The sequence below is a fragment of the Thunnus albacares genome, chromosome 9 (assembly GCF_914725855.1).
Source record: "Thunnus albacares chromosome 9, fThuAlb1.1, whole genome shotgun sequence".
In the NCBI taxonomy this organism is placed as follows: Eukaryota; Metazoa; Chordata; class Actinopteri; order Scombriformes; family Scombridae; genus Thunnus; species Thunnus albacares.
This window is the reverse complement of record NC_058114.1, coordinates 22,527,915-22,539,612: the sequence shown is the minus strand read 5'-3', so window position 1 is coordinate 22,539,612 and position 11,698 is coordinate 22,527,915. Positions and strand designations below refer to the sequence as shown.

The 11,698-nt window shown below is 39.5% G+C and overlaps 1 protein-coding gene across 1 annotated transcript; it reads right to left on the bottom strand.

Annotated features, from left to right (window-relative positions):
• Positions 1 to 261: 261 nt before the first annotated feature.
• Positions 262 to 10,025, bottom strand: slc35a3a (solute carrier family 35 member A3a). The gene is made up of 8 exons (XM_044362070.1): positions 9,636 to 10,025; positions 9,296 to 9,505; positions 7,838 to 7,992; positions 7,624 to 7,746; positions 3,912 to 4,086; positions 2,370 to 2,488; positions 2,083 to 2,216; positions 262 to 1,969 (listed from the first exon to the last, which is right to left on the bottom strand). The coding sequence occupies exons 2-8, from the start codon at positions 9,483 to 9,485 to the stop codon at positions 1,879 to 1,881; spliced, it is 987 nt and encodes a 328-aa protein (XP_044218005.1). The 5' UTR covers positions 9,486 to 9,505; positions 9,636 to 10,025; the 3' UTR covers positions 262 to 1,878.
• Positions 10,026 to 11,698: the final 1,673 nt, after the last annotated feature.

The window sequence follows — 11,698 nt, the reverse complement described above, 5'->3', positions numbered from 1 at the left end:
TTTTAAACTCATTAAAATAAATGCCAAAAATATCAAAGTGTGAATTTATTCATGTTATGTCGTCTGCAGTTCTAAGGTGACATGTTAAGTATTAATTTAGGGAGGGTAGACTTGTAATTATGCAGAAATAGATCTGCAGGGGGGAGAAAAATGTGAATGACAGGCTACTGGCATGTTTTACTGCAATAAAATGTGTGTGTTATAGAAAAGATCAACGATGAGACATATAATGAATGTGACACAATAACACATTCAGAAGAGTTAAAGGAAACACTTTTTCTTTTATAAAAGATCCACATATTGGTAATTAAAATAATACAGTTATTAATTATACCCGCGTTATCCCAACAAATAAAGTAGTTTCAGAAGAATAACACCAGTCAAATCTTATACAGTCCAAGGTAACTTCCCATATAATTCCTCACAGAGTGTCAGTGAGTTCAGCCTTAGCTGGGCCACATTCAGTAATGGTTTTAATGGCTTTTGCCACAAAAATCAACAGAATATAATTTACACAAGCACAGAACATAAAGAGCTGGATGTTGATCATCAGTGGCTTTGTTACGTAATGTAAACGTCTAATTAATGAATGAATAAGTTAAACAGAAAACTCATTTGGGATTGATAGATTACAATTTAAATGGTGCTATTATTTACACCCACGGTTAACATCATTTTCAAGTTGTACAAAATCATCTTCAGACATAATCAAACTGTCGTTTTCGATGAAAAAAAAAATCAATTATCTTCAAATAATCACCGCTGTTACAGCCTCAAACAGTGTTTCTGAGGTGTCAGGTAGCATTTTATTCTTACACCCAGATCCCTGACTCCTCCAGACTGACAGAAAAGAGTTAGAGAGTGAGACCGTTCTGTCACTGAGACACACTGTATATGTTATCAAAGACGCCCCAGTGACTATATGTTGCCTGGCAACAAAAAAAATGTTTCCAAAAATAGCGGAGCAAAATGCAACGTGAGAGCCATAATTTAGAAAACAATACTAGTTATGGTCACTGCAACTACTACAGTCTAAAGACTTGTAGCATAGTATTTTGTGTTTTCTGCCCCGAGTTTTGCCTCCCAGGCTGTGTACTTCAACTGCCTCCTTTGCTGGGATTGCACACCCAACTGTTGCTACAATGCTAACCATGACCATCTGCAACCTAAAGCGTTGGACTGTTAGAGCTTGTTGCAGTATTGTGGATGTCGAGGAGGTTCATTTCAGAGCAAAAACAACCCTACATCTGCTTTTGTAGGGAACAGTGGGACAACTTAAGGCTGTCAAAGCCTTAAATACTGCGACTCTGAGGTGAACAAGCCAACAGTTTGGGCTTCAGTCACACTACATCTAAAAGATGTGATATTGGAATTCCTGCCTGTCTGCCTCTTTAATCCTTTACTGTGTAGGAATGATTGATGTGGCAGTAAAGGCGACAGGCAGTCAAACAGCTTAATGAACATGACAACCAGTCGGTCCTGTTGAGAATATCCTTACAGCTCTGGAGGTGCGGCAGCCAGGATTATCTCTACAGCGGTAGTTATAGGAAAAAAGAAAAACATGCAATCCTGTTTTGCCACAGTTTTCTTTTCTCATTGCTTACCCTTCCCACCTGAGGCACTTTTGGTGTGTGAGACCCATCACAGCATTGTGCTTGCTTTTTATTTTTTTTATTTTAACCTTCTCTTTCACTTTTCCTGTCCTTTATCTCCAACCTTCTTTCCTCCTCTCTTCCTCCTCTACTGCTCTGCGATCACAATATATGATAAAGACCTTTCCCCCTCTTTTTCTCCAGTCCTCTGTCCTCCTTTCCCCTCCATGTCTTGACGCTTCAACGGGACCTCCTCCTGCTGCTGTAGTGTCAGCCGTGAGTGTCCTTACGCCCTGCTGGGGTTGGGGGACGGCTTGCCTTCGTAGCCGTACAGGAAAGTGGCCACGATGACCAAAATGGCCCCCAAGAAGAACACGCTGTGGAAGACACCAGACAACGCTGTCAGCTAGAGAAATTGTGATGATGAGAAAGAAAAACAGAGAGATGGAGAAACAAATTGCGGAGACAGAGGGACAGATAGTGACTCTACCCGGTGGGGTCGAAGTCCTGCAGCCAGAAGTACGATATAAGAGTTGACAGGATGATGGAGAGCGATGTAGCAAAGCCCTTGAGGATGTTGTCTGCATACTTGATGACCGCTGCTATGACCAGACCACCCAGCGCCTGGAGAAACAACAAACACACAGACACAGATGGACAAAGGCATGACCTGCATGGGCCGACAGGGAGTCTGATCCATGAAATAAATAGTCCGTTAGCTCAGAGGCAAGACGATATATTTGACAACTGAATCACTGGAAGTGGAGTGAGAGTTACCTGCAGCGCTACGACCGTCCAGGTGATGGGGTTGTATCCCTGGAACATTCCTGACTCTTTCACCCTCTCCCCATCGTAGGCCAGCATCCCAAACAGGCCGAACACCAGTCCAAACATCCCTGAACACACACACACACACACACACACACACACACACACACACACACACACACACACACACACACACACACACACACACACACACACACACACACACACACACACACACACACACGTCAGACTGAGCTGAACACCGGTCCAAAGATTTCACCCTGAAGACTGATAAGTTAAAAAATTTGGGTAAAAAGTATTACACCTGAACTACTTCACTATTTTATTTCTAACAGGGCTGCAACCTATCATTATCTTTTTATTATCAATTAATCTTTCAACTATTTTTCTAATTAATGTAATTGTTAAATCTATAGATAAGAAAATGCTAAAAACTTGAAAAATGTGCATTAAAACTTCCCAGAGCCCAGGGTGACATCTATAATTTGTCTGACAATCGGTTAAAAATTCATCCATTTACAACAATATACTGTAAACAGGGAGATCTTCACATTTGTGAAGTTGCAACAACATCATGTTTGGCAAATTTGCCAATAATCCATTACCAAAATTGCTGGTAATACATTTTCTCTTGATCGTTCAACTGATTAATCGATAAATAATTTCAGAACTAATTTCCAGTTTATTGAATTTTAAATCTTCTTTAGGGCTGAACCATTAATTGAAATTCGCAGTATGGCCTTCTGTAATTTTGAAGGGGAGGCGCAACATTTGCTAAAGGCGAAATGTGTCAAAATAGCATTTTAAATTAAATATTATGCTGCAGAGATGTCCTGACCTACACATCAAGTTCTACAGACTGAGGAAAACATCTTTGTTTGATCCCTGCAAAAATCACAACATAATCATTTTAATGTTTTTCAATGAAAATGAGAACAATGATGTAAAAATGATCCTTCCCTCTAATATCGCAAATCATATCACAACTGCAGTATCAGTCAAAATAATTGCAATTAGATATCATTTCAAAATCTTTCAGCCCTGATCTTCTTCACTTTACCAACAACAAGCAAATAAATACACTCAGTTTTCTTCACTGTTCTTGCTGTAGATCTACAATAAGCTCCAACTCCAACATTTTAATGCAGGTGAAAAAGCTTTCGAGCTCACACCAGGAATCGCAGGAGACTCAACACATGCCTCACACGTTCCAGGGTAAAAATAAACTAGACAGGAACATTCATCTTAACAGAAATGTATTTGAGGTAAAAAGCCCAACTGGCTCTCTGTGCAGGGAAGAAAGGAAACTGTACACAAAAACAAGAGCTTGCTACAGAAACATTGTGCCGGTGCATCACATCACATTATTCCTGTGTTGATAGGCTTGTCTCAATCAAATGTCTCATGTTTATATTTTCACCACTTTATCATTCCAGTGTATTAAATTAGATGTGATATGTAAGAATAGCTGGTGTGCTGTTCGAGACTGACTGACAGTTGATTGATTTGATTTGACTGACTATCACAGACCTAGCTGGATGTTGCGGACCCAGACGCTCTGTTTGCTCTCCTTCAGGATCTTCTCAAAGTAGACGCCGGCGAAACCGCTAGAGCAGCACGCCACCAGAACAGCCGTCACACCGACAAACTGTGAGCCCGCAGACGGGGCCTCCTTCTCCGGGTCCCCAGCAGACTCAGAGGGCCACTGCCAACATCAGAGAAACACTTGAGCTCAGACATACAAGTATAAATATTCAGCATCATTTTAAAGTCATTCTTGGTAACGGTGGCGTGACAAACATCTTAATTCAAGGTCCATTTATTAGCTTCATCTGAAGCTCTAAACCACATCCTGCAGTCTTCCTCAGCAGATGGAGACAGCTCAGTTGTCATCAAGTTTCACAAAATCATCTCCAAAGCAATATCCATGACAACGGAGCAACCTCCATCTGATGAGGAGGACTGCAAAATGTGGCTGAAAGCTCCGGAAAAAGTAAGTTGCTGGTAAGTGGACCTGAGTAAGTTTTTTTTTGTCAAAATAATACACAAAGTGATGCACAAGTTGAGAAAATAAATATATATACACATATATATATAACACTTTATAATAAGACTGTGAGGCTGTACCTTATGTTGCTTGTATTTAGGCTCAACAGTTCTCTGAGCTAAATCCTAACATGCTCACATTGAAAACATACAAACATGGTGATTTTTGTAAGTAATATTTACCATGTTCACCATTTTATTTTATTGTGGTAGCATGCAAACATTTGCTGATTAGCACTGAACACAAAGTGCAGCTAAGGCTGACAGGACATTAGTTTTGCAGATATTTAGTCACTAACCAGGATATTGGACAAACTGACATTTTGACTTGATGATGGTGCTTAAGGAAAAGTCAGGGGATTCCCAAAGTGATTCAAATTCATCCTGCAGGGTCCTTAAATAAATGTAGCAAATGTTATGGAAAAACCATCCAACAGTTTTCAACTAAACTATAGATGTCAACCTCATGGTAGCGCTACAGGACAAGTCAGGGAATCACTATTTGGCCAAATCCTCTGGAAAACATGAATGTCTGAACAACATTTCAATCCATCCAGTAGATGTTGAAATACTTAAGTCTTGACTAAAGTGGTGGATCAACCGATTGACTGAAAGACAGAAATTCCTATAACCATGATGCTCGCATGGCTAAAAAGTGGGTATAAAGGAAAAAATACTATAGATTTAAGTAAAGTTTAGTCAAATCTCTCTCTGAATCTCATGATGCTGGGGACCTGAAATTCATACAAAGACATCTTCACAACTTGGCAGAGTTGTAGAAATGCAGCAGAAAGATGCAAAAAAAGAAAGATGATGAGCTGAACAGAACAAGTCAGAGTCTTTCTTTAGTAAATTTCAATAAGTTAACAAAAACCCTGCTGAGAGAGAAAAAACACCACAAATCTTCATACGAACAGTGAAAATTAGCTGCATTGAAACAAAAACAGGCTAATTATTTCTTAGCAGATTCATGCTGGCTTTTTTATCTCGTCTTTGTTTGCTTGTGGGTGATATTGTTTGCAGAATAGGTGCTATGTCTGTGTCTTCGTGTCATATTGGATGTGATGATTTGTTATTCGAGCCTTCAGGAGGTGTCATGTTTGTGATTCGGGGATGAACTCGAGAGCAGTTTGCTTCCACATGTCTGATCCTGTAGATTTATGAAGACGTAGCTTCTTGTCCTCCTCTACTGCGCTTCTGTCCGAGCGCTCGGCCCGGATTAAGATCACAACCAGTGTAATACTAACTGACTGCCATTGTCTTTGTTTTTCCAAGAAGAAGAAGAAGAAGAAGAAGAAGAAGAGGAAGAGGAAGGGGGAGGTGATATCAGTCTTTCCTTTTTTGACACTTCATCATTCATCAGCACATCCCTCATAACCACTGGCAGCCAATATTTACTCAGCGCTATAATTAAGGCCTCGTTATTTCGTTTTATTTATCTAACCTTTTCTTACCCAGTAACTCCCACTGAGATAAAGAGTTTCTCTTTTGTGCCTGGCCAGCCTCAGACTCACTTCCAATACACGACTAAATATTTAAATAAACAAAGTCACACCTACAGAATTGGCCACATGCTTCTTAGATTTAAAAGCACTGACGAGATGGTTTTTTAAAAGTCTTTCAGTATGATTCCAGGCAGAGCATGAAAGTATACAGACATAAAAATAGCCTTTGAATGCAAAGAGGTAAGAAGGTAACACGCTGAGACTTTCCTTATAGATGAAAGTGAACAAGTGGAAAAGTCTGCAGGTGATGACATCAGGTAATGTACCAAAACTGCAGTGGTTAGTCAAGACATACTATTTAACTCTGGGGCGCCTTTTCTCTTTTGTGATACCTGCCTAGTGTAGAGTAGCAATAATCTAGTTTTGCTTGGCATTATAAACAAAGGTTGTGCCTTTTTTTCTTGTTGTTCTCTCACTGTTTCACTGTTTTTCTTTTCCCCTCACTTCCTTCTTTATTCATACTTATTTTTGGCAACAGTACTTTGTTGCTTCAGTGTTACTTTGGCCAGTTGCTGTACATGCAGTTTAAAAGTGAGGAAGGCATATTCTCCTCCTGGACGTAAGGATAAAATATCCCAAAAAAATGTGTCTTGGTTCATGCTCCACAGTCAGTAATCAGAAAGACATGTTCCACAAGGAGACTCTGGAAAAAACTCTGGAAAATGCAGTGAACACTTGGCCCTGTTATTGATTTACTGAGCTTTCTACTGACGCAACCGTTTTAGCAGAATCTACCACTGCTAGATCTGCTCAATAGATCATCTCCCACGAAACTAGTAAACATCGCCTATTCAGACATGGCTGATCGGAGGAAAGAAGCACAACTTGAAAAATTTGTAGAGAGCGTTCAAAAAGGAAAAACAAAGGAGCAGAGTGGAGCGTCTTCCCAAGAGAACATCGTTTACTTCACTTAAGCATTAACAAAGAGTAAAGGAAGTGAAAATTATGCATATAATTTATTTATATCCTTAGAATAAAGTATAATATGTTTTAATCAATGCTGTCTTTTAAGTGGAAAGATTGAGATGTTTATACAACCCTGTTCATTCTCACTGGACGGCAGTAAAGTAGCCTGAATGTTGACCTCTGAATCGTCACTCATGTCTATTTTTCTCTATGATTTGATGGCAATTTAGTCTGATTATAAGGCAAGTCTTGATTATGTGTTATTAGTTATCATGTAGCTATTAAGAAATGTATTAAATATTGTGGTTGAATAACTTTGAACACTTTCTACCACTTTTCTGAATGATTCTTCTTTTTCAGTGCTTGAGGCTGCATCTCTGCAACAAAGATGGTACATAAATAAAGTTATTATTTCTATAATTAATATTATATCCAGTCTTGGGCCTTATTAAAGCATTGTTTAGATCTATGCATGGACAGCTGCTCTGTTGGTTTAATTTCCAAGGATTTGTTCCTTTGTCTTAATGTTGAACCTTGTACATAAATGGCAAATAACCTCAGCATCTAATCAAAATAAAGACTATTAACCATCCCAGAGCTCCATCATCATGCACCCTGGAGCAAATGCAAATCCTGTTTATCAAAACAAGCCCTACTTCATACCCACTGATTTTACACGGGCTTTTGTTCTGATTATAAGTGGAGCAGCTACTGATAAGAAGCTACTGATAGAAAACACCCACGTATTTCTTTGTTTGAACAAGAGACATAAAGGTGCACTGAACCTGCACAAGAGCCACTCCAGCCATGAGAATCAGCAATGAGAGCCACTGGTAGACGCCCAGCCTGCGGCCCAGCATGGACACTGAGAACAGAGCCGTGGTCAGGATCTTCAGCTGGTACGTCACCTGATGGAGACAAAGCGGAAAAGCTGTAAAACATCCATGAAGAAGGGCTGTGTGCCAACTGTTCAGAAAGGCGGCGTGCCCTCTGTTGTACCTGGTAGGTGGCTGCATCCAGGTTGGACAGGGCGACGTACAGCAGGTTGTTCTGAAGTGTGTAGATCCCCGAAGGGATCGCGAGCTTCAGTGTTTCTATGGGTTTGTGAGCAATCTCCTGACGAAGGACACTGTTTAGAGCTCGCATGCTGTAACCTGAGGAATGGAAACTGACATGTTAAGACCGCCAGAAAGTATGGAAACTCAATTAGTGATTAATATCTGTCCGTTTGGCAGGACTGGAGTATTGAGGCCATTAGGGTGAGATCTGTACATGTCTGTAAGTTTATACAAAAGCTACGATAACAGAGTACTGCAGGCTTTGTGAAGTTGTTTCACTTTTCATTGTTTTTGATGCTGATAGCAAAGAAAAGAATAATTTCTGAAGTGGTTTACGGAGTTATCTGGATTACTTTGTTTATCTTATTGCATGAGTCCGTGTTCCAGATGTTGAAGGGCTTCCACATTTTACAGGTAATTCAATAAACAGCAGCAGCAGCAGCAGAACAAAGACATTTAAAACAAAAAGGAGTCCCTGCCCTGACTGAATGCTCCTAGTTTGGTTTTTGTTATTTCAAGGGAGGAGCAACCTGACCAACCTGATCCAGATGCAGATTAATGAGAGCTTCTCTAATGACAGACTATTATGGGCTATTAGTTACTGGTAGGCTGAGTGTTAAATGTCAATACTTTGTTGGTACTGAAAAAGAGTCAGTAGCACAAAGTATCAAAAACAGTGAAGAACCAAAAGCTGATTCTGGATTTAAATAATAATTTGACCAATTTTAAACTGTTGCATTTAGAGAAAGTTGTTGGAGAACATCTATTGAACTCTACTGTGAAGTAGTTAACATGTATCAAAATCAAAACCATTTTTCATGGTTTCCATGAAATGTTTAGTTAATTCATTGATTGGTTGATCGACAGAAAATTAACAAACAACAATTTTGATAACCGATTAATCATTTTAAATCATACATAGAGCAAAAACACCAACTGTTCTTCAGTTCCAGCTTCTCACATGTGATGTTTTGCTGATTTTCTCTGTTTGATACCTTATAAATGTAAAACTTTGGGGGAGTAACAGACAGTTGGCCAGATGAAACAAGGAATTTGTGGATGTCACATTGGCCTCTAGGAATTATGATGGCCCCCTATCACCATTTTCTGACATTTTATAGACCCCAGAATTGATTAATTGATCAAAAAGTAATATAATAGAATGAAACTACTGGTGATTATGGTGATATAATGAGAGCAGTGTTGAATGCAAAAGACTGAACTAATGACCCAAACACATAATTCATTTTAAATGTCAGAGGGTGATTTGGTTATTTGTTATTAACATGCTTTTCTCACATTTTATAGACCCCATAATTGACTGATTGATTAATTAATTTAAAAAATAACAGAATGACACTACTGGTGATTAATGTGATGTGCATTGTGCCCCACTCACTGTGCTCTTTGAAGACAAGCAACACACAGGTGAGGATCTTCATGACCTCGGCCACCACCACAGCAGAGGAGGCCAGGTACCGCGGGCCCTCGGCCTGCAGGGTGCGGGAGTACCGCATGGTGAGCACCAGGGAGGTGGTCTGGAACACCAGCACACCCAGAGAGAGGTACTTCAGCCGGGATGAAGCCATGAGCACCGGTCGGTTAGAAGCTGGTCACAGAAAAAGAGGGAAAGATGACAATATAATAGCGTAATGCTTGTTAAAGGATACACACAGAGCCACGGTGAGGACTGGAAGAAGACTTTTAGAGACAAAAAGAAGTGACAGAGTTGCTCTCACCTTTCCTCCTTTCCTTCGATGACGCTTTAAAAGCAGCTTCACAGACGGAGAAAAGCGTCTCTACATAAAACAAATCCCTCTCTGCGGTTTCAGCCTCGGTTCGTGTCTGTCCTGAGCAGCTCTGTCAGACAGAGCAGGTACTGGAGGTTCAACCCAGCTGTCAAAACAGCAGCACTTCACGTCCTGACGTCCATTGACCCGCTCTGGATTTCTACCGTCCGCTGCAGACCGCGCATCATCTTATCAGCGTCTCTACGACGACGGACGCATAACTCGCTGCCATTGTGGTTTCACTAGTCGTCAGAAGAAGTGGTGAACTGAACCGTGAAACGCTGCAAAAAGTCAAAATCTCATACATGTAACATCCTGGAGGACTTCCGTGTACAGATTTCTTCCTCGTTTCTATCATAAGACTTCCTGTAAGACCGCGCGCCACCTGCTGGTCTGGCAACAAACGGCACTACTCACATTTAAATAAACGATGGGTTCACGGTTTTTTCTTAGTCTTAAAATAACAGTCAGGCGCTCAGATGAACACTGACACATGTTTTTCTTTCTGTAACCATCCCTCCTGTCCATACTGGCCAATACAAAAATGTATTTAAAAGTTTATCTGAAGCAAATATGAAGCTTCATAATGTTACAGTCTTTTTAGTGTCAAAGTCCCTCTTTTTGTTACTATTCTTCCTCCGCAGCTCAACAGGGAAACACAAAGAAGGAATTTGATGCTTAAAAGACTGTAAATGTGGTAGATATCCACTTAATATGACTAACTCGGACTGCTGAAGCCTCATAAAAGCTTCAGATAAACTTTTAAATGCATTTTTGCACAAAATGACTGTGTGGACACACTGTGGATCTTGCCCTCCATCACTTGCACTAAAAGCACATTTGAAGGGGATCTTTAATGTCCAGTATGAACAGGAGGAATGATTACAGCGAGGAAAACCTCTTCCAGTGTTCATATGGACACCTGTAAAAAGAAGTGTGAATTGGTGATTTCAAGGTTCATCATCCGCTTTACAAAAATGAGACGGGAATAACACTATAATAACTATAAATAATTGTATTTGTATTTGTTCACACACAGCAGAAAATAAGAACTTTCTATAATTAACATTGATAATTAGAAGAGCTGTTTTTAAGTCTTATGGATCAAGTCACGTCTTAAGTCTTTGAGGCCTGACTTGCAAGTCCAAAAAGCCTTGTCAAAAAGTCTATCCAGTCCATCAAGTATGCCAATTACGATAGTCCCAACAGCCAAAAATCACACCAAATTCTTCTTTTTTTTAATGAAAGCGTTGCATTGAACATCCAGTTTCAAGTAATGAATCAAAGCATCTCTATGTATCAAGTATTTCAAAGAGAACACTGAAAGATTTAAATATGTTTATTGGTATTAAGCCCTATTAATGTTTCTATACATTAATGTAGTAATATAATGTTTACAGTGTTATTAATTAGTAGTATTACTATTTTGAAATTGTACTGTAGAGTGCTATCCATGATGAGAGCGATGCTGAATGCAAAAGACTGAACCAAACATGACCATGACCACACATAATTCATTTTAAATGTCAGAAAGATACAGATTGATGAAAGATGAGAAACTTGTTTTTGACTTTGGTGATTTGTTATTAACATGCAAATTATTTCAGATCAGTGGGCTCATATACAGTTGTGCTCATAGGTTGAGCACAAGTGCTTGCTCATGGGGGAATTGTTGGGTACGGTCTTGACCTGCTCTATGTGAAAAGTGCCCTGAGATGACTTTTGTTGTGATTTGGCACTATATAAATAAAAATTGATTGATTGATTGAAGTCTACATACCGTAGCAGAATTTGTGAAATATTGGCCATATTTTGGAAAATATGACTGATCATGCTGAAAACTTTTCTTTTATTTAGGGATAGTGGTCAAGTGAAGCCATTTATTTTCACATATTTGTGTTTGCCCTTTTTAAATCATAATGATGGACTGAAATCACCCAAATGACCCTGATCAAAAGTTTACATACCCTTGAATGTTTGGCCTGATAATATACAAAAAAGTTGACACACAC